The sequence below is a fragment of the Thunnus thynnus genome, chromosome 3 (assembly GCF_963924715.1).
Source record: "Thunnus thynnus chromosome 3, fThuThy2.1, whole genome shotgun sequence".
Lineage (NCBI taxonomy): Eukaryota > Metazoa > Chordata > Actinopteri > Scombriformes > Scombridae > Thunnus > Thunnus thynnus.
This window is the reverse complement of record NC_089519.1, coordinates 16,983,764-17,007,743: the sequence shown is the minus strand read 5'-3', so window position 1 is coordinate 17,007,743 and position 23,980 is coordinate 16,983,764. Positions and strand designations below refer to the sequence as shown.

At 39.1% G+C, this 23,980-nt stretch overlaps 1 protein-coding gene across 7 annotated transcripts in view; it reads right to left on the bottom strand.

Annotated features, from left to right (window-relative positions):
• LOC137179643 (teneurin-3) overlaps window positions 1-23,980 on the bottom strand; it is a 370,272-nt gene that overhangs the window by 73,852 nt on the left and 272,440 nt on the right. For all 7 annotated transcript variants that reach the window (XM_067584473.1, XM_067584474.1, XM_067584475.1 and 4 more), the window contains 8 exons: window positions 14,421-14,567; window positions 11,762-11,892; window positions 11,518-11,606; window positions 7,752-7,871; window positions 5,343-5,475; window positions 4,839-4,967; window positions 670-801; window positions 373-508 (listed from right to left, as the gene is read on the bottom strand). In XM_067584473.1, coding sequence (XP_067440574.1) covers window positions 373-508; window positions 670-801; window positions 4,839-4,967; window positions 5,343-5,475; window positions 7,752-7,871; window positions 11,518-11,606; window positions 11,762-11,892; window positions 14,421-14,567 — 1,017 coding nt within the window. The remainder of the gene's footprint in view (window positions 1-372; window positions 509-669; window positions 802-4,838; window positions 4,968-5,342; window positions 5,476-7,751; window positions 7,872-11,517; window positions 11,607-11,761; window positions 11,893-14,420; window positions 14,568-23,980) is intronic.

Sequence of the window (23,980 nt, the reverse complement as noted above, 5' to 3'; positions counted from 1 at the left end):
CAGTATTGCACTTACTGTGCACTTTATATTGTCTACTATTGTATACTGTGATGCTCAGCACAGACTAGGAATTATTTTGTGTTGAATTGGTGCAATTCATTTGTTATATATTAATTTTACCATATTGTAATTGATTTCCCATGATTCCTAGAATATCTTGTTACTTCCAGCCATGGGTTAAAGACAGGCAACTAGTTACAGTGATTCAGTTAAAATGATGATTCAGATGTTTTCTCCTATTCACTGCTGACTTCTTGTTGCTTCTAGACTTTGGAAAAGCCTCACACAAAATCTAGAGAGAGGCCAAACTAGTGCACATTTGAAAAAAAAAAGTTATTTTCTGTTTAGCTTTGCTATTAGATGCAAACTCACCAACTGCCTCAGATAGTCCATAGACGCGTTGGCCATATGCATCTGTCTTGTCCCAGATGAAGGTGTAGGATAGATTTGGTTGGGCAGGAAACCATTTCTGGAAGAGGCGACCCACCACTGCAACCATCAGGTGAACCTGGAGAAACAGAACAAAGGTCACAAAACGGTAGTTCGACTGTTATGTGTTGGACTGATATATGTGACCGAAGCAGCTAATAGTCAGTATTCTATATGGTATACAGTATCTACAAATATCTTCACGCCACAGCATCCTTACAAATATATGACGGATCTCACCTTCATCAGGTTGAAAGGTATTGATGACTGTGTCATGGTGACTTTGAGGACTGGTTTATATCCAGCAGCTCTGGAGCTCAAGTAGATCAGGTTTAGATCACTGCCTGGTATTGAGGTTTCTTCTTGTAAAACCTGCAGATAGATAAAATCACACAGACAACACGTCAGGACCTAACACTATTTCACCACCCGGATGGTTATCTCAGGCCTTGTATATATAGGGAACGGACTGCTGCTTGGCATACATTGTCATATGGCCCCTAGCAGTGAGAATACTCAAAGGAGAGAAAAACAATACAGAACATGTTCCAACTCAGTACATCAAAATTCAATGTGGTAGAGCTGGGTGATATAGTTCAAAATAATGTCTTAATAATTTTAAGCTTTGATGAAATGACTTTATAACATTTTAAAATTTAGACTCACCCACTTTAATAAAGAGCTTCAGATTTAACAGACCAGTGTAAGCATTCCATCATTGAACTTAAAGATTTTCTTTATCTTGTTTGAAACAAAATAGAAGTAAAATTTATGATTTATTTTATGAAAATAATACAATATGAACTTTAAAATATGATCAGGATCTGACTGGCACTAGCCTCCAACAACATAATTAAAAATACACTGTGAATACAGGAGTTGCCTATTAGCAATTGTTTGGCCACAGGCGGCAGTTCCTCCAGACCAGGACAAAAAAAAAGTATTAAGGAAATAAAAGCATCAAAGGTGTGTGTCCTGGTAACTCTGTGGAAATAAACCAGATGGTAATGGAGTCTGGCTGCACTTGAAACAAATAATGTCTCTAATGAGTGCACCTCACCTGGGCTACATCTTTGAAGTCATGTTAAAGTACATATTTTATCGGGTGCACTTGCAGGTAAAGGACAAGCAGAAGGACTGCTTTGATTTAGATCATAACACACATACACATGGAGACACTGCATATTGACACCTCCTTGACCTTTTGATACCCATGGTGAGACACCATCTTTTCCTTCCAAATGTGCCACTTTGCTCACCGTTCACTGTCAAGTGACATGTCATCCTCTCTGCTCTTTGATGTCTGTGCTTGTTAAAGAGAGATGATGACTGAAGGGATGCCTGTGCAGATGTATGCATGAGTGTGTTTTATCTATTCAACTGTATGAATTGTATGTGTGTGTCTTTATCTATCACAATGTGTGTTGATGCATATGTCCTTGTGTTGAACCTGAGTGTGGTGAGCCAGACTACATCACAGCTCTGTCAGTAGGCAGCCATAAAAAGCAAAGGACACGCAACATGTGTCAACATCACTGCTGGTGTGGAGGCACTGAGTGTCAACAGTGGGATGGCACTGAGTTGTAGGAGGAGTGTGAGGGCAGCAGCATGACAGCAGAGTAGCAAAGTCAAGAGAGAGAAGAAGGAAGACATTTCATCTTTAAACTTCATCAAGGATAAGAGGTTGTCTGAAATTTAAAGGGGAATTCTGGTTTATTGAAACTTTGGTCTTATTATTGTAGCTTTGGACGTTGTTTCTATTGGTTATGATATCAGTGTACTCACCAAATGCTGATATTTGGTAACAGAGCAACATTGCTACAACAAGTCAGATGTCCGAAATTAGAGCAGTCGGACAGACAGGTTGTAAAGAAGTCAATCAGATTCTCTCAACCACTTTGTTTGGAGGTAATAATTGTATTATTTTGCATATAAATTTGTCTAACGGCTTGTCTACACAGGAGCTGTTTCAGCCACTTTTTTATTTTTGGTGTCTGACGGTATACAGCTGTCTACACAGCACATTTTACTCACACTTTCTATACTTCAAGTCCAGTAAGTACAGTGATTGTGTGTTGGGCTCTGAGCACTGCCAAAACACAAGTGTCCTGCACCACAGTACTGTGCATGAATGCCTTCTGTGTAGACACTGACAGAGGACTGAAGCTGCTGCTGCTCTGCTAATGAGCAAGAAAATTATGGATTTTTCAAGTTTCAAGTGTTTTCCTCTATGTTGTTTGCATGCTTTCTCTGCATTTGTGTTGAGTTTTTTTTAAAGATCATAGACATAAAAATACTCTGCTTGGAACAATAAAGTGTGTCTGATATGGTTTTTACACACACACACAAACACACACACACACGCACTTTCAGCAGATGAATGTGAAAACAGCCTTCTAGTGTGAAAGTCTGCATATACATCATTCTGCACAGTGAAGCTCAAACATCCAACTGTAGGAACAAAGAGAAAAACATATTTTTGAGTGGAGGGGGACTTTAGTCCTCTCTGCTTGAAGGTTTGGTTGTGTCATTGATGAATTGGCTGGAGAAAAAATGTGCATATTTGCAAAAAGACATTTCCATATACATCCCCACATTTGGTTTGAGGTAGAACAACTCCGAACAAAATGGCCAGAAGCTGAGAGGAGGAGGAGTACGTTCTGTGAAGAACCTCCAAAAAAAAGAAGGTGTGAGATCTCCAGGGAGGAGAGGAAGGAGCATGAGAATGGCAGGACAGAGCTGAAAAATAAAAAAATAGAAGAAAAAAGGTCCTTAGGGAATGATCCATTTCGACTGTTCCGGTGTTATATTTTTCAACTGCACTATTGCCTTTTCATTAGCTGGGCATTTAGTGTTCATTACAGATCCATTACATCCCCTTTAAGACTGCCCTTTTCACTGCCCTCCTCTCTAATGGACTCAGCTCCACCAAAAGCTAAGTAGTGGCTTTCCATTCGCTTGCTTTTGATCTGCACTCAGGCACACACACACACACACACACACACATACACACACACACACACACTATGCCTCACACACGCTTCACGCATGCTTTCCTTCGTGCACACACTCTCTTTGCCTTTATCGCAGATAGACAGGCACATACACACATGCTTGTCAAATAAAAAATAATTATGGAGCGCTAGTTCAGGGTTGTAAAAATATAAAAACACACATGGAGTTCTGTCATCTGTTTCATTTCCTCTGTGGATGGGTTAACACAACGTGACGACAAAGAACCACACACACACACACACACACACCTCTGATTCTCTTTGTATTCTACTCTCTCGGTCTCTCTTGCACGCACACATTCAGTATACTTCTTTTTTCCTCTCCTTCTTTCCCTCTCTCTTACATACAACACACATATACACACACACACACACACCATACAAAGATAACACAGTGTAATGTGTATGCAATTACAACATTCCTCCATGATGAGCCTCACTTGCCCGCCAAGAGAAACGTGCTATTAGGCTTATAGGCAATTAGAGACAGGACACAGGGTGGGGCTCTGTGTGTGTGTGTGTGTCGTGTGTCTTGTGTATGAGTGTGTGCATATACCACTAGTTTCTTATAAAAACAACTTCTCCAGAGCCACAATTCTTCAGCTGTGGTAACTGTGTGTGTATGTGTGTGTGTGTGTGTGTGTGTGTGTGTGTGCGCGTTAGTAAGTGTTATTATAAGTGTGTGTGTTTGTCTCCGTCTCTGTTTGTCTGTCCTGGACCAAGCCTGATAAATGTGTTAGTTTTTAGCTTTACAGAGTGTTACAATTCATAAACCTCGAGAGTGTTCATGTGAGTGTTATAAACAGAGTTAAAGTTTTGGAAACTATTTTTTTACTGGCACTTCCAAACATTTTCCAGAAACTTTGCTCAGACTGTAAAAACAGTTCTCTCTTACTGATTCATGCAACCATGGAGTTTAGAGCTTCATTTCTAAATTGACATTATTGACATTGCTCATTTACTTATTATGCCAATTGTAGCTTTCAGCTTGTGAAAATCATATGTGCTATAAATATGGCTTATTATTTTTAGGTTTAAAAATTTTTTAGGGTGCGGGAATTTTTTTGTTTGTTTTATCTTTTTTTTTTAATCAATATTAAAAAAATGAATGAAGGCGGGTGTCGCGTGCAGTTCCTGTGCAGAACCTGTGACAATGGCTACACTTTAAGTTACAAGTCGTTAATTTCCTGTGGTGGAAAAGGCCTTATCACATTTTTCCTCTTTCACATTCTTGTCAGGATGTGAATGCCTCTGAAATAGCATGTAAAAACATCATGGGCAATTGTCAAGGTGGACCACACTGACAGGCTCCGACCAGATTTTTACTATCTGTGTAGCACTGATCCCATACATCCATCTGAATGTATAAAAGGCTACCTATGTACTAATCATTACCTGTGTTTCAGGTATGATGGGGCCATCCTCAGGTGAACATCTGTAAAACGTAGACAGAGGAGAAGCAACGATGACAGGACTGGGTCTGATGAAACCACTCAGGTCACAGCTGGGAATGTCATTCTCCTCCTGAAACAGCCAGACATAACATGCGCGAGTTAATCTTTTCCTTCACCGAGTCATCAGTTCACTGACTATGAAACAATGAGTTCATCAGTCCTATATTACAGTAAGTCAGCAAGGGTGTCAGTCAGTCAGATAGTGTATACATCATGAAACAGATTAGAACACAGCTAGGAGTGTCATCCTGCATGCTCTACATGGTAATCAATTAATGATGTCAATTAACAAACAAATTCTCCAATTGTTGTCACTCAGCTGAAAGACAAAAATCTACAATGAAAGCCTCACTGAAAAAACTTAAAACCGCATTTCCTGTCAGTCTGTGTTTCTATCTGCCAGTCATCAGTCCCTGACACTGTGATGAGCAGTGACACGGCTCACCTTCTTCATGACCAGTGTGTCCATCACATAGAAGACGTTCCATGGCACCCACACGGTTCTGTACTGGGTGAGGAACGGAGCACGCTCAAAACTCAATGTAAGGGATGCTCCACCATTGGCCAGCAGATCAAACCTGCAGCACAGAAACACAATTAAACATAAATATGTAAGTAGTAGAGACTGAACTGAACAGTTTTCTTAATTAAAACTTTCTTGACTGAGCTGTGTTAACCCTAAAACTGTTGAAGCATGAAAGAGGGGATTTGCCTTCAAGAGCTGTTAAGAGAACTGACACTTAAATGTTGAACTGTGAAGTTTTAACTGGCTCAAATTCTTCGAGTGTGTCTGTGAATTTACACGCATTTCCTTATGAGTGTAATAATGCATATCATTACATGTCCACATGTTTGTCTGTCTTTTGTTTTCTGTGTCCCTGTGTGTACAGAAGTGTGTTCTATAGTGATTGATTGAATCCTTGTGAATCCAATGCATTTTAAAAGAGTCTTACGCTTTACACACTCCTACACACTCTCACACCTCTTCAGCTGATGTGCTTGAGATTGAAGATAGAGGCTGAAGTGTATGGGGGGGGGGAGCAGAGCAGAGTACAGGTGTGATATAAATGGTCTCCCTTTGTTGTGTGTGTTTTACGTGTTTCATGCAATTTGTATTTTTTATATACATACATACATACATACATACATATATGTGTGTGTGTGTGTGTGTGTACACACACATTATCTTCAGCCTGATTGTTTTCTGGACTGTTGGATCATGATGAATAAATTTGCTTTTAATGGTTTGTCCACATAATAAATGATATATCTGATTGTTCAAGAATCAATTTTTGGGATGGACATTTATTTATGCATTTATGCTAAAAAGTTCATTTTTAGCTGCTCAACAGGAAATAAAAAGCTAAAAGGAGTGAGGCAAGCAACATTCAAAGTAGGACATTTACAGTGCAAGCAATTCATACAAAAGAATGTTAAGCAGACAATCGGCACAAGCAGTTAAACATGACCCAATCAAACCACATTTCATTACAGAGGATAGAGGTGAAACCAGAAGGGACACAATCTGGTAAACACAGACAGGAAGACAAGCAAATGAGGAAAGACAAAGCACGTATGCAGTGATTAGGTATGATGGTTGCTTTTTAACCAAGTTTTAAGATTATATACAAATGAACAGCAAGACTTGCTATATCATATATTAAATGAAAAGATGCTCCAAAACTGAGAAGGTCTCACTGTAAAATTGGTCAGGCCAAAAGATGTTTTCCTCCTCGGGACAGCAAGGTCCCCTCATATTCTTGGTCTGGTTAATCTGTCCAACATTTTCTGAATTACATTTATGAATTAAATTAGCTTTTAGGTTTAGCATCCAGTGGACACTATACTGTTGTGACCGGAAAGAGTGGTTTCCATGTGTGTATGACAAATCTGACTCTGAGAAGGGACAGTTTTTGCATCATTTGGGTTCAAAGGATTAAATTACTGTTCATCAGTCATTAGACTGAAAGAGGGTCCAGAATCCCATATCTGGGCAGTGGTTTAACTTCACCTGGACTGAACTGGACCTGATATCAACGGTGCAACAAGACATTCAGCAGCACACTGCTGTGTTATGACCCGGCTCTAAGGCCATGACAAATAAAGGGAAATACAAATGGTTGTACTCAAAAATCAATCAATTATATTTATTTTTAAGAAACTGCAACAAAATATATTAATCCAATTTATGAAAAGGTCAGTCAGTAGGTCAGTGGTGTTGGTGAGTGAATGTGTGAATGTGTAATGTTGTATGGTGTAAACTAAAGAGAAGTGAAACACAACCAGACAAACAAAAGAATAGTGGTACAAGGGGGAGAGCCAGCAATGAAGAGAGAGGAAAGGAACGGGGATGGCTGGTCCTATATGCACTCTAGATGGACTGGCCAGGTGCACCCAGTTTCACTAATACAGTCTCCACCTACCTGGACCTGAAGGAAGAAACACACACAAACACAGCAGCCCAGGGCAAGACACAAACCTAAGGACCATGGGGAAGCCAGAGGGCCGTCATGGCTGTTCTTAGGTTTGTCTCATATTTCATATTTCATATTTCAGTTAATGCCTGCTACAGATGTGCAATCATAACACTGTGAGGTGCAGTATATCTTGTGTAAAACAGTGTGAAGAATGAGTCTTGGCAGTCTTGGATACATAATCTCTCTTCCAGTTCATCAGTCTTTGGCAGCCCTACAGTAGGTCACATTGATATTACATTTGTCAGGTTAATTCAGTGGATTGAGAGAAGATAACATCTATTTTAAGAATTTTAAATGCAGGGTCAGGTGGGCTAGGATGCAGGGTGCAACCTAAATCTAAAACAAGTTACACATGCTGTGTATAAGTATATACGCACATGCCATCCTTGCGTGTTACAGTGCATCCATGTTCAGGATAGTGGACAAACGTCACATTGACTCCAATCAGAGGTGTTCCGTCAGCTGTCAGCACCTGACCTCGAATTATTGACACCAAGCTGGAGACAGAGAAAGAGAGAGAGAGAGAGAGAGATGGTGGAGAGAGATTTTTATTAAAGCCATACGCCATACAACATTTACATGAGAAATTACTTTATGTTTTCACTGTAATTAATTGAGCAAATTTAGCCCTTAAGGACAGAAAAGACCATTCAATACTACACTCATACACTTCCACACACAGAGACACCCTGGCTTTTCTTATCATCACTATTACTCCTTGTGAGGGGAATTGTGGTGTGCAGTGAGGCATTATTTGAAACAACAACCGTGATAGTAACTGCTGAGCTGTGGGAGTGAGAGTACTGTAATGGGACACTGATGTTACCACAGCACACATCCTTATCACACTCATTTGCATATTTTTTACACTACAGCACTGTTTTCAGGAGTTACATTCAAGTGACATTGGTGAGACTATTCAATGGATTTACTCTTCTTTTATCTTCCTTTTATTTCCTATCTGTATCAATAACTTTTCCTATGGACCTCACTGACTACATCACTTAACTTTTAAAACTGACATAAATCTGCCTGATTTTTCAGTCTAACCAGACAAATGACAACAATGGCAGCTGAAGCATGCCTGACTCAGTAAGTTAACATCAAGGCCTCACTGTAAAGCCAGTAAAACCCCACACACAATCACAGTACCCTTTTCAGAAAATGCAAGTCCATTTGTCTTTGCATTTGTGCCTTTTAGGCTCCAAATGAACCTGATCGCACCATCTGGGTGGAGTGGTGTAACTGACGAGATGCAACCTCCCTTGGGATAAATAAGGGGGTACCACAAGGGTCTGTGCTGGGTCCTTTACTATTTACACTCTTCATAAACAATTATATCACTGCAACATAGACTTATAATATCATTTTTTATGTGGATGACACAGTTTTATATGCATTTGGCTTGCAGTCAATTGAAGCTGCATCTAGATAATGTATATTTAGATACATCTCATAATCTGCCTTTAATGTTAACTGACAAGACAAATTGTGTTTTATTCTGAAGAACCCATAATCCCAGTTTGTATCTCCCTGCCATGCATACACTTCATAGTCCTGAAATTGAATTTGTCTGATCTCATAAATACCTGGGAATCTGGCATGATAGTCTTCTTTCCTGTATTGAAATAAAGCATGTTTCTGTCTTGAGGACAGGAAAATGATTGTACATTCTACTAACATGTCTGTGTTTGATGACAGAGATTTGCTGTATTCTCAAGCTGCTGGCTTTACCTTTACACAACATGATGCATTTTATCACAGTGCTTCGTGTTTCATTACAGGAGATAAATATCCTACACACCACTGTGTATTATATGAAAAACTTTGTTGGTCCTCACTAGCAACAAGAAGGGAACTACATTGTATCATATTATTTATAAATGTCTCCTGCAAAAGCTGCCTCACTATGTCACCTCTCTTGTCAAATTCAAAACCAATGCTCAGCAGAGCAGATCTCAGGATTGTTAAACTCTAGTTACTCCTCAGGTAAATACTGAACTTGGGAAGACCACCTTCCATCACTTTGCATCCCTCTGGTTGATTTTAAACTTTTAACCTTGAGTCTATTCAGTGATTGTCTGTGATTGGTCTGATGCTATATGTGCTTTTGTTTGTTGTTTGTTTTCTTTCTCCCTGCTGTAGGTCTCTCTCACAAAAGAGATCTTGATCCTAATGAGATTACCTGATTACATAAAGGTTACGTACTATATATGAGTTTATGCTGATTAGGTGCAACTTTGGCATGAAATTGCACCTGCTGGTTTACCTTCTGAGACCACCTCTCATCACAAAAATGTACAAAAATGCGTTTGTGCATGCTGAACATTAGTTACATTGATTTTCATTTTTCATCCAGTTAAAACAAAATTCTGTTTTATTACAACTTATTTTGTAGGTTGTCCATCATTTCTACCAGTAATGTTACTTTACTCACAAAAGACATTGTTGAGATTGGGAACACTTCAGCATCGCTAAAAACCTTGAAGTTCCATACTGCCATAGTTGTGTGTGCTATCTACAATAAACCACTTTCCAAAAGTGAAAGTAAAACCAAAAGTGAGCACACCCAAAATCTTGGTATTAATACCTCATTGTTCATAATTATACTATTCACCTTTGTTTTGTCTTCAAAATCAGTTTAGTTTTAATTTTAGATTTTTTGTTTTGTTTTTTTTAGTTTAGTTTTATCAGCTTACACCTTCATTTAACACCTGCCTGACTGAGTGCTTGTATTCCTTGACCTCCTCAGCAATCAACTTGGTGAGTTATTACTGATGGATGTGATAAAAATAAAGGCCAAAACGCACTGAAAGTGATAATTGACGCACCTCATTTGATGCAGGTGAAATGATGCTCCTATGGCACACAGCAGGCATGAGATTTGAAATGCCAACACCACAGAACCAACACATATGTGTCCTGTTCTTCACTGCATTTACTGTTGCATTAGTTGGATGTAATAAATGAACGAAAAGGAGAAATGCAGAGGAGGAGAATGACACTAAGAGTGTCTCTTTCCACAGTAAATCATCTGTCGAGTATTTGACGGTTATTTATTTCTGCTTTATAATGTAACCAGTATGGAAGAAAATAATGTTTTATTTCACTCATTCACTGGCTTTGTTCTCGCTACCGCTCCCTCCTCTCACTCAACCAATGCTGCACTGTCTCTCTTTCTCTCACTTACTGTGTGTGTTGTAGGCTCAAGGGGAAATTAAAAAATATTTCTTCTTTTTTTAAAGTGTAAAACAGCCATTCTTAAATGCCCTTCAACACTCTCCCACCACACATGTACACGCACACACACACAGACACACAGACACACACAGACTCAATATTGTTTTGAGGTCTAATAAAACATTTTTATTATAAGGTTGCAGCCCCATTCCATTATGGAAATACAGGACATTTTTATTACAGGGTTGTGGCCCTCTGCTCTGAAACATTAAGGCTAGCATAAAAATGGGACAAAAGCAGAAAAATGGCTGAACAGAATTGCTGTCATGTTTCTTCCCTGTTAGTAGCTCTGCCTTTCACTCTTTTTCTCTTTCCCTCTTATCATATTTAATGAATGTTATGTCTGAGGCAGATGTGGGCTAAAATGGACTGTGGCAAGAAAAAATGGCAGACCTTAAGTCCTTGCATTGTGATCTATGTCACACTCCCACATTCATCCAGACAGACCAACCAACCTACAACTGCTCATTTTATGGTAAATAAAAGTATGGTAAGCTATGACCTGCAGGCAGAAATATTATGAATCAAACAATCACCACTAAAGAAGGAAAACATTAGTAAGAAAAGAAACACATTACCCATGATCCCACTATGATGAAAAACAACAGTGTTTGTGTAGAAGAACAGGAAGTAATTTTACTCCTTCTTATATCAAATGAAGCCCTGGTGATTTTTTTCTGTGCTGTATAAAGAAAGCCACACAGTCACCCACTGCACTGCAACACTGTGTGCAGGAGCAAAATCCATTAGATGCTTACAACAGACATGTGCTTTCATCTGTTAATGGTCAGTTTGAAAAGCATGATTAAACTCATTTGTTCACAACCTGTTGGACCACTCATGTTGCAGCTCTAATGATGTTGCTGTACAACCAGATTTCAGATTTCACAGAGGCATGCTTACCTTTTATTGAATGGACTGTCTCCAGCGATGACATGAGTGGATTCAGGACCAACTAGGAAGTGGATGCGCTGGTAGAAAGACCTGGCAGCCTACAGGAATATAAATAAATGAAAAATATTGAAAATGAAAGATAGATTAAGACAACATGGCACAGACATACTGCTGCCTCTTGTCACCCTTCCTGGTATCTTTTGCTACTTTGAAAAATGGTACCAGGATGTTATTTCTGATTGGATCTACTTACCTGCTGAGGAGCCAATGAGGACGCAGACTGGCTAAGCACCTCTCCCGGGTCAGGTGACCCTTTGCAGTATAACTGGTTCTGACAAGAGGGCTGCAGACAGCAGTCTGGATCCATACAGTCAGCCAAACCATCTGAAACACACACACACACACACAAGTTTGCGCAGATATCCAGACACTGCATTGACTTCCATTCATTGTGGACAGCCTAACCCAAATCCTAACCCTAACCCTAACCCTAACCCTAACCCTAACCCTAACCATAACCAGGACCTCAGAAATGACGTTTTGCTTCATTAGGACTTTGGTCCCCATGAGGACTACTGGTTCTGACAAGGTCGGTGTTTATACCAGAAAGGGTCCCAATGAGGTAACAAAAACACACACACACAAACACACACATGCAAAGTTATAGGTGGATGAAGGGGAGGTGGAGGGATGCAAAGTGGATGAGGATGGATAGAGGGAGGGATGAGGAAGCAACAGAGGGATTAAGAAGCAATGAGGGATGATGAAGGGATTAAGAATAATTAACAATGCAGGGATACAGCGAGCACAAGAATGCAGCAGCAACAAGGATAAAGGGATGAAAAAGAGACAAAGATGGAGGTAGGATAATGAATTGAAGGAGAAAGGAGGAAAAGAGAGGTGCTGTGCTGTCTGAATAAGCTATGTCAAACATAGGCTTCTGAGGTAGGAATGAATAAATAAATAAAGGCAGCGATGGAGAGAAATGATAAGGGGAAAAATGAAGAATGGAGGAACAAAGAAAAAAATGAGAAATGCAGTACAATTATAATGTGAGCAGTATGTCTTTATTAAATGCTGCCAAGAAGGATAAAGACAGAGTTAAGGAGAGAGGAAGGAGGATAGAGGGTTGCAAAAAAAATGATGAGGAGCAGAGATGGAATGAAGGAAAAAGAAGGATTAGGAAGGCAGGGATAGAGTGACGGACAAAGAGCAAGAGAGAGGGAGGAGTGGAGTGGAGACATAGATGGAAGGATAGGAGGATAGAAGGAGGTATGTAAGGTAATAAAATCTGGGCTGCCATTTGTCTCTGTTAGTTTATAAAAGCCAGTTGTACATCTGGTGAGCAGGCACCAGGGACTGCCATTAAACACACACACACACACACACATTGACTGAAAGAGAGAGGCCCTCCTCTCTCAGCCTCTTCTGTCTTTTAATTTTGTATGTTTATGTTTACTCTCCACCTTTTCAATTATCACCATGCTCTCATCAAACTAACTCTCCTGCTTTTAAGGTTTGACGCTGTGGCTCAGAACAGCAGCTGCTGTAAAGCTGCTGATGTTTTGCACCATTAATGTACTTTTTTTTTTTTTTTTTTACATCCATGCCATTTTTTCAATTCCATGGTTTCATTTGTTCCTCTAGAAATGCACAACTGCTCGAGTTTTATTTATGCTTCTGTTTGAAAGCCTGTGTCTGTGCCTTTTGAACACCGCAGTTCATTTATTTCACATGAAAGGCCCAATCTCGACTGGTGTTCAGCAACCTTCCCACCTTGCTGTCACATCAATGTTGATACTACATGTTGTGCATTCTTTCAGCAGGTGAGGAGCTGCAGTTTGTACGTACAGTGAGTTGACACCTACTGCAGGTACCCTACACATCAATGTGTAACTCTCAGAGAGAAGCAACCAGTTCATCATTTAGATTCATGCTTTTCATTCCTTTGAGATTGTAAATTGATAAACTGTAAATTGATTCCTGAAGTCATTACTGATATTGATATATGAGAGTTAAAAAATCTGGTAATGATGTATCAACTGATTTTTTTATATAAACACATAGCATAATACAGCATTTTTGATGAGGATCTCTTAAATTTTGAGACAACTGTAAGCCCTAAAATAATTTTCGTGCAATAATCGTAGAGATCACACTTCACCTAATGGAGACTTAATTCTTCTCAGTGCTCTGTATATCTACATGGGGGTGCATACAATTATGGTATAGGGCTTTAAATTCTGCAGATCATAACAAGTTAGCACTGCATGTTTAAAACCACATGAATCACTCATGGATGAACAGGGGTGACCCAAATATCCAGGATTTTATACATTATGCATATGTAGAAATCGTTGCAGTAACATTTTACAGGTGCAGTGTGTAGAATTTAGTGGCAGCTAGCAGAATGGACTTGGCAGAAATGCAATATAATATTCATAAGTATGTTGTAATTCATGTATAATCCCATGAAAATAAGAATTGTTGTGTTTTTGTTACCTTAGAATGAGCCCTTTATATGTACATAGGGCGCGGGTCCTCTTCCACGGGGCCCGTAATGTTGCACTGCCATGTTTCTACAGTAGCCCAGAATGGACAAACCAAACACTGGCTCTAGAGAGGGCCTTTTCATGGTTTCACTAAATCCTACACACTGCACCTTTGAACTTAAGTGACTTCTTCATGAAGCTCACACCTCTTTCTAAAGTATGGCAGGAATTTGAAGACTGGACTAATTCCTGAACTGCTAACTTCTTGCAAAGTTCTCTCTCTGCACTCTTAACATTTTAGCTCCAGATTGGACATTTGGATAATCTGCATTCTGCCTCCACCAACGTTCTTCCTTCCATCCATCAAATAAATGTAACTGTTCATCTATCTACACACTCTTGCAGCGTACACTAACATACCTCCTTCGTTGTCCTTGCCATCGGTACAGAGTGTTTCCATGGCTACGTGACACCCGGCCCCTCTCCATCCTGATTGGCAGATGCAGTGCCAGCCACTGGCCTCCAGGGTGCAGCGTCCATTGTTGTTGCAGAGACCTGGACAACCCTCTGAGCATAGGGAACAAACACGGTTACAAGAGTTAGAGCAGTGTGAGTGAGTGGGAGGGGGTCACTGCTGGCCATCAGGGTGTGAAATAGGCTTCAACCAATACACGTTTTGAAGGTAGGTGATGATAGTTTTGCACTGGAGCTCTGAAAGATGAGAGTAATCTTTCTTTCTTTTTTTCATTGGATCACAAAAAAATGCAGCACACTCAGTGTTTCCCTCTCTGAAACAGCACTGAGACCATCATGGGACAATAAATCTCCACTGAAAGTCAGAAACAGCCCTAGGTAGGTTGGCAGCTCCTTAAGGGATAAGGCAGGGCTCACTGCAGGTTTTACACTGCTAAGTAAAATTCCACTACACCACACTTAAGTTATTTCTCTGTTCACACATCTGACAAAATAAAAACAAATACACATGGTGTGGTCTAGAAATAAACTGAGAAATCATCCATACTCATCAGAGCAGCAGCTTGTGCAAAGATGGACTTTGACTTTGGTTTAGATGTAAAAAAAAAAGAAAAGTAGGACAAATGTCTAAATTAGGTTAATTTTCCAAAGAGGTCAAGTTTTTAAATATCATAAGTAGGGTTCAAATTTTGTTTCAAATAAAACATTGTCTACAAAAGCTACATGAAATCAGCATGTCAGCTGCATGGTACTGCTGCACACTAGAAGCACTAACAGCCGAATAAACAATCATTGGAATTACACATGAAAGTCGGAAGTGCCAAATACTCTTAGGATTGCAGTTATGTGCGTAAAGGGTGTAAACTGTTACGAGTCCTGTGTAGTGATTAAAATTGAAGCATAGCTGTTCATAAAAAAACATGGGAAACTTCCTCCTGCTGCTCAGCTCTGCTCACTCTCTTGAGAACTTAGCTGTTGTAAGTACATGATATTCAGAAAATTCTCTCTGTATGAGTGAAGCAATATGAGGATCAGGAAAGTAAAAGAAATGTATGCACAATTGATTGTTACCATGGAAATTCAATCTTTATTTTATTGTTTTTTCTTTTACAAAGGCTGAACTTAAATCAGACTAGTCTCAGAGCAAATCCTAACTCTGAAGACCAGTGCAACAGCTTCATTTCACATGTCTAGCGGTACTCTGCACCACTGTAGAAGTGTGAATTAACACCTCTTATGTACATTCCTCATGAATTATAGTCTGTGCCAGCCAAACAGTACAACTTATTATGTGTGTGTGTTATGGTTAGAATGATTTAGAAATAAACAGGTTTATATCAGATGATAATGAAAACCAGACCTCTAGTCACTTGAATATCTTTCAGATGACACCTAAATATACTTTATTTCACTGTCCCGGGAAGGCCTAAATTCTGTTTTGGAAACTTTAAATTTAAAGGCATCGTGTGTCAACACAAACTTTAGCTGTCAGCAGCTTCAGTCCAAAAATACCAATCTTCCAAAACTCATATTGGTTCAATCCTGATGTGTATAAAGGCATTTGGCCTTTGTAATGCACCTTTCTCCAACAAATGGACTGACACACTGAAAGACAGATCGGTAGACAAATAAGATAGATAAATACATTAATCCACATGTGAGAGACACAGACTGACAGACAGACAGACAGTCAGCCCTCGTGAAATGCACTGACGTTGTAGTTTCACATGAACCACTAAGATTGCCTACAGCCAAAATGGCTACTATGTGCTGCATGGCTTCAATCATCAATGGATATAAAATTATTGATTTTTCTGTAAACAAAGAAAGTTGTTATTGTCTCATAATATGGTGATGGAGAACGGGGCATTCAAAAACAAACAAAAAAAAGAACAAAGAAAAGCCAACTTCGAAGTTGAAAGCAACACATTTTGAGAATGTAAAAAATTTTAAAGTTTATCTGTCCAAGTGGAGTCTACCCGAATTAAACACCCAGCAAGCTGACAAAGACTGCAACTTCTCTTCCAAAGGAAGGATTTTTTGTTTTAGTATTATGGATTCCTTTGGCCTTGTTCTTCTAGTCAGTGAATAAAACAAAATCACAGGTTAAAATCCATGTGAAAACACAACAGGTAGACAGATACACAGCGCACAAAGTATAGGGACGACAGGGTGGTTTGGACTGCATGCCTCCAAAGGTTATACTTTATGCCTCTGTTTGACATTCCTTGATCAGAGAATAGACAGTGAGGCTGGCGATCTGAGAGACTGATTAAAAAATAGTGACATCAGAACCAAGCAAAGCCCAGCTGGAGAGACAGGTAAAGGTGGTGAGGGGGGGAGAAGGAAAGAAAACAGATAGATAGACGAAATACAGAGGGACAGCAGTTGGCTAAATTAACACAGACATATATATCAGGCTTCTGGATGCAAAACGAAACAGGAGTCACACACCTTGGGTTTGTGTTTGTGTGTGTGCTTGTGTGTTTGTGTTTGTGTGTGTGCGCGTGCGTTGCCATTTTTGTGGCATTTGTATTGTATTGAGTTTTGTGTGTGAGAATCAGAGACAGGGAAATTAATGATGTAACCAGAAAAAAAACAGACAAAGGAATATTTGAGGCCAGAAAAAAAGGCAGAAGTATAATACAAGAAGCATGATAAAAAAAAAGAAAAAACAGATACACCGAGCTTTGAGAAAGACAGACAAATGAAGAAAAAAGTAAAAATAAAGCGAAATGGAATAAAACTGGATCAAAACCAAAAAAACACAAACCAAAATAAAATTAAAAATAAAAAAACAAAAAATAAAGAGAAGATCAACAGGAGTTAACAAAGCAGAGCGTGGAGTGGTTGTATTTTGGGACAGTAAGGCCTTTAATTAAATCTTTGGCATGAATTACCTTTATATCCTGAGAATAGGAGAGGGCACGAGGGAGAGAGGGAGGAAAATTAGGGAAAAAACGTAAATCGAACAAAAGCAGCACTGCCAAATATACTCTCTGTGATGGACAGCTAGATGGAAACAGCAGCCAAAAGAAGAAGAGGACAAAAAGGAAGAGCTGGGATCACGGTAGTGCAAAAACAGACACAGCAGTAGAACCTCAACAGAGTAAAAGTAACTGTTCATTCAAATCTATTTTCATTCACATTGAAATCACACAAGAGGGAAGAAGGACAATAGGCAGCTGGCATAAAAATACAAATTTAAAAAGGGGAGCACTGAAAAATTTCACAAATAACATTTTTAAAGAGTAAAACAAAACCTTTTTCAAATCAAAGACTGCGATCCAGCACCTCTTCAATAAATACAATAGAATTTGGACGGAGAATGATACAGTTGCAATCAAATAGAAGCTGGAGAAATGTGGGAAATGGTTATACAGTACTGATACGCAGTATTTTCTTAAGACGTGCTTAGTACAAGCAGAATCAAACAGACACCACCACAGCTGAGTGTTGAAGCTAATAATGCTAATGCTAATGAGCTAATAATGCTCATAATAAAGTGTCCTACGCAGCAGTTCCTCTAAACAACTTTTGGACCTTCTTATTTGGGAAATAAAATTTACAGAAATTATAACTGTCTGTTCTGTAGTGATTGGGCTTGGGTGTGGTCAGCAGGCTCCATAGTGCCCCCAAACGCAAGGTCATTCTGGAACAAAAATTCTTAGATGTTCATGAAATTTGGTGGGTTCATTGCTCTCATAATCCCCCCCCCCCCCCAACAGGAAGTCAGTCATTTTGGATTTCGTGTGTCAATTTTCATTTTACAAACACATGTTTGAGGCCTTTAGGATGCATAAAAACTTACAAAACTTTGCACCGCAATTAGTACCACAATTGGGCTTGGGCGTGGCACATCAGCTCTATAGCACCCCCTAATTACATTTAGCATTTTTGAGGTGCTGGGGTGCTCAAAAACTCATGAAACTTTGTACATGCATCAGAAGTGGTGTAACTTGATATTAGATATGGATCTTGAGGATGGGTGTGGCAATATGGTTTGAGGGCGCCCCCTTGAATATTTGACGTAGATGTATGGTAGGCAGATGTAACATCTCCAGACTTTAAAAAAGCTTCTTGGAGCAATACTCTCGAGTCCAACCAGAAGTCAGCCATTTTGAATCAAATTTGCATTTTTGTCACAAAGTGAAGCCATTAACAGGCTATGTACTTTAACAAACTCCTCCTAGAGATTTAATGTTTGATAAGAGTCCAGGCTTGAACACTATATTTAGTCATAATCATAGTGCCACCTACTGACAACAGAAAGTCAGCCTTATGTGACAAACATCATTCAATTCACATGAAATTTACATGGTGTGGTGTACACATTATATACAGCAACATGATGTATAGTTAGTGGGTGTTCTCCAGCACCACATAGTAGACATAGGAAACAATTGTTACAGACGGGTGACAAATTAAAGGAAAAACTGGTACAGGTCTGAATGCTATACTGAGGGGATGCAGTGGCTCTGTTACACTGTGGGGGGTGTTTTGCTGGCATGGTTTAGGTCCACTTGTCCCCTTAGAAGGATGGGTTACGGCAAATCAATACAAAATTGTTCTGAGTGATCACCTTTATCCTATGATGAAACATTTCTGTCCTGAAGAATGACAATGAGGGGTCACTGAATGCTTTGATGAGTATGGAAATGATGTGAATCATATGCTATGGCCTTTGCAGTCACCAGATCTCAACTCAATTGAAAACCTATAGGAGATTTTGGACCGACACATTAGACAGCACTCTCCACCACCACCATCAAAACATCAAATGAGGGAATCTTTTAATAGAATGTTGTTCATCCCTCCAGTAGAGTTCCACAGATTTGTAGAAACATTGCCAAGGTGCACTGAAACTGTTCTGGTGGCACATGGTGGCCTAAAACTTTATGTTGTTTGTACCTTTAATTTGTCCCCTGTCTGTATCTCCTATATGCAATGTCCAATATTTATGAAATGTATATCCAAGTCAGTTGCCATCTGGTAAATGTATTGCTACATTAATATTTCATTTATGTAGTATTGTCTACTGGCAACAGGAAGTGAAGCCTAAAAGACACATAGTTCATCAAGTATATAAACTATTTCCAATATGTCATCTCCAGCACCATGTACTGCACACAGGAAATAATGTTTTATCCATTCACAGAGTGTATGATAATCCTGACAATTCAGAGACGTGTGAACAGACCTCCAATAGTGATACCACTGCTGTTGCTCCCTCCAATGTGTGTGAGGTGAGAGGGCCCGTTCCTCGCTGCTTGCAGCTTTAATTCTTCTTGTTTCTTCTCTAGTAGTAGCTTTGCGTGATTCACAGTTCAAAAAACTCCTTATTTATCTTATACTGGCCCTTTATTCAGCCTATGTCTCTAGCAGGCAGTTTTAGCTCCTGTCTCCTCTCGATGAGCCCTCTCTGGTCTGATTGGCCAGCTTTCCAGAAGCCTACTGACGGGCAGCACATATCAGAATTGTGTTAAGTTACCGCTGATGCAAACCTAACATCTACTGCTTTACTGCTTTACAGTATAAGCTTTTAAATGACTAAATAACAGGAGACTTTTATTGTGAAGAATTTACAGGAAATTAAACATGTTCCTCACCGCATTAGCAGAGCTTCATTAGTGGTGCTTAAAACTGGTCGACACAAGATATTGAGATATTTGGAGCTCTTTGTTGAGCATATCAGTTAGAAATAATGCAGGGAGGACTAGTACAAGCAGAAACAGCCACAGTGATGATGATGTTTGATGAAGAGCTGCAGACGACCAGCACCCCTCAAACAGGTAAACAACTTATTTTACTTTGCTCTGCTGTGTAATGGAAAACACTCACAGCGTGCCAGCTCAACTCAAGTCATGTCTCGGTGTGACTACCCCCAAAACAATGAAAAAAGGCCATAATGTTAGCAGAGCGCAGCAGTGAACTTGACGTTGGAAACCAAGTGCTCAGAGCAGTCTGAAGCCTGTGGTTTTTGCTCACAAGGATGACTTCTACATACATTTACATCATTATGTGACACATTGGCCACGTTTAGTATGAACATCTAATATTGTAACATTATTTATATGACTGAAAATAAGGAAGAGCATAATAGGTCTTCTTTAAGAGGAGTAACTACGAGCATGATTTGTCACATCACAACTAGTTTGGAGCCAATGTGGTCCTGTATGCAACACACGAGTGTGACATGGAAACTCCAGCACAGGAAGTAGCGTTCCCTTTAGGTAGTGAGACAAAATATGAGGATTGGAGGTCGGGATGGTCGATGGGTATGTAGCGTATCTGACCCTCATACAGGAGACTGTTGACATCTCATTACAGACACTGTTTATGTTGTAGGGGGTGAGGTGTCTTAGGCTCATGACCTTGGTGTTTCTAAAATCCTGGCTACAGCCCTCATCAGGATCATCCTCTCCTGCATCAATTTTCACCATTCCTGTTTTAATCCATCTCTCACCCATTCCCCATCTTTATGGAAGTGCAATACTAAAATCACTGGAGTCTTTTAAAAACTTGAATCAGAGCATGTCTGGGGTAATGTTTAGTTGATTGACATATCTCTCAGTGTATCATGTTCAGCTGTGGTGGTTGCTGTTTGTGTCTAACCTCAGCTGTAGGCTTTGCCCAATTTCACAAAACTGTGTTTTCTTGCTTCAAAAGCCTGCAGAGATGTCAGAGAGGCTTCAAAAGGCAGACGTCTCAGACACTATATCCAAGTGTATACTGTGAGCAGGATGCAATAATATGCAATAAGAACAGTCATAGAAACAGCCTTTTTAGCAATGAATTTACTAAAAGTGACTGCAACTGTTTTCTTTAAATGACGTAAAGGAAGGCGACCTGAATATGCTTTCTTTTTCATTGCCTTTCTCATGTCATTATCCAGAATACCCCTTTAATGTGTAATGAACAGAAGAAGGCTTAGAAACAGCTAAAATGATTTAATATTGTGACAGTGCAATGGGCATTTGCTTTGCAGTTGTGCAAATACGTGCAATTACACAAATGTCCTGTCTAAAATAACATATGACTGACATCTTCAGCACAAAGCCAACTATGTGAGCCAGATTACAGTTGCTTAAACCCATTCACACACATGTGGGCGTAGAGCTATGCATAGACATAACAGGGACAGGAGAGGAAACAGCTTACAGGAAAACTATTCCTAAGCAGAGCTGGGATTTCATGGTCTATATCCAAAACTTTCAATATTATTTTTGTCTGTGCTGCTAGTGAGCTTGTCTGCTGAAAGTAAAACTATACCATGAGTATTACACTTTCCCAAGTTACTAATAATGTCAAATATTACTATGTCAAACATACTGTATCTACAAGAGAACAACAAGAACAATAAAAGTAATGCATATTTTTTGAAGATGATTTTTTTTGTCTTTTCCAGGGGCATTTTATTCTGTTTTATGCTTAATTTTCCCCTATTTTGTGATCCAGCTAAAACATTTAGCATGACTACCAAGGGAACATCCCTTGCTTATAGATGTTCATTGCAATGATACTAACAGCTGTACAGACACCATAAAATAGAGGTCACCAACATCAAACTAATTCATAGTAAAAGGACAGCCAGAAGCCAGCAGTAAAAGGAAAGCCAGAAATCTAAAATATTTTAGGGACTCACTCTGAAGCCACTGATAAGCTGGTATTTGAGTTGGTAAGAAGGATACAGCATTCACAAAAAAAGGTGAAGCTACTGATGACCCAGTAGATGAAATAAAGATTCATTCAAAATACTTAACAGTTCTTAAATTTAATTTATCTGAAAAACACCCAAGTGTGCCTGCCATCTGATACAGACACAGTAAAGTAAAGTCATTGTACATTCGGCAAAGGATGATATTAAAATCCTTAAATGCCCAGTAACAGTAATGTTGTCAATGTTGTCAGTGCTGGTAAAATGATAGAGGGGATGAGAGGAAAAAATAACTTTTTTACTTTGGATATATATATATATATATAAAAAAAGTCTGAATAAATAAAGAAAACAAAATAACTCATCACTGAAGCAGCCACAGCTCCACAGTATATGAGGAGAAAAGCAAAGGATGAAGGGAGGAAGAGAAAAGCTGATGATGAGAGGAAGAAAAAAAGAGTACAGTACCTTTTACTCTAATATCCGGATTGTGAGCTTTAAGAGGGAACAAGAAATAAAAAAATAGAAAGAAAGAAAGAAAGAAAGAAAGAAAGAAAGAAAGCATTTAGTAGGCTGGGTGGAGAAGAATAGCAGAAAAGACTCCAGTATCACCATCAGCGAGGGCAGCTCATTACAAAAGTCACACTGTGATTCACCAGGCAAGTGAATGAGGAAAGCAGACATAAGTAGACATTAAATTAGACACAAAGAGGTTCAGAGAAAAGAAGGCAGAGAAGGCAGACAGAAAGAGAGAGGATTTGTATTACTCATCATCATATTCATCTGAGACTCTTCCTTAACTCTGGTATGGTCAGTGAATTTTCAGGTTCCAAGATCAGAGCAATAGGCATCAATATATTGTATTCTAGATAAAGACTGGATAGTGCTGGCTTTATGAAAACTCATTGGGCATTATGTACACTGTACTATTTCCATGCTGAAATATAAAAACAGCCAATTAATGAATATGGAAACAATTCTACAGTGAGGTCACAGTTTCCAGCAGACTCATACAAGATGTCGATGTGATGCTTAGAGACGGGAAAAAGAAAAGAGCGTCCTGTATGAATCCTCTCCCCAGCCATACAATCTGTCTAAACAAACAAGCCATTTGTTGGCTAAGCACTCTAAATGGATTTCTCCTCATCTCACTGTTGTTATGCTCTCAGTGTCCTTCTCCCTGTGTGTCAGTGTGTGTCTAAATGACAATAACTGAAGCCAATTTGCAGCTTTTTCCCAGCAATATTGTAGCTGTCTGTCTGTTTGACAACAAATAGCCACCACAAAAGGCCTTACTGCTCATCAGTTTCACTGTTAAACTATTACAAGACAAAAGGATGAGGTTTCTGACCTTGCCATGGATACTCACTTAAAAAAAAAACAATCCCACTTTCTGTACTGCAGGTACCAAGCAAAATAACAAGGAAAGTTAGTGCTCCATCCATCTATACTAAACAAGCTGTTCTTTCAATGTCAGAAAAATCCAGATCAACATCCACATGTGGAGTACCTTTTTTACATATGGAAATTTAACCATTCTTTCAAGAGATATCTGCACTGAATAAATGCACTCATTATGAAGTCATTTCTGTCTGTAATTAAATCCTTAAAGTTGATACTATCCATATTTTTATAACAACAATTTATCAATGGTGAAGACCAAAAGAGAGCTAAAAGCTGAGTGAATATTGTTCTGACATTCATCAGGTAGACAAAACACAAGTCCAAATGAATTCTAATGTTCGCCAAACTTAAAAGGTATTATTTCTATTATTATTGTTATTATTATTATTATTATTATTACATGTCAGTGTTGTGTTTACAGTTTGTTTGTGACCAAAAAGTCAAT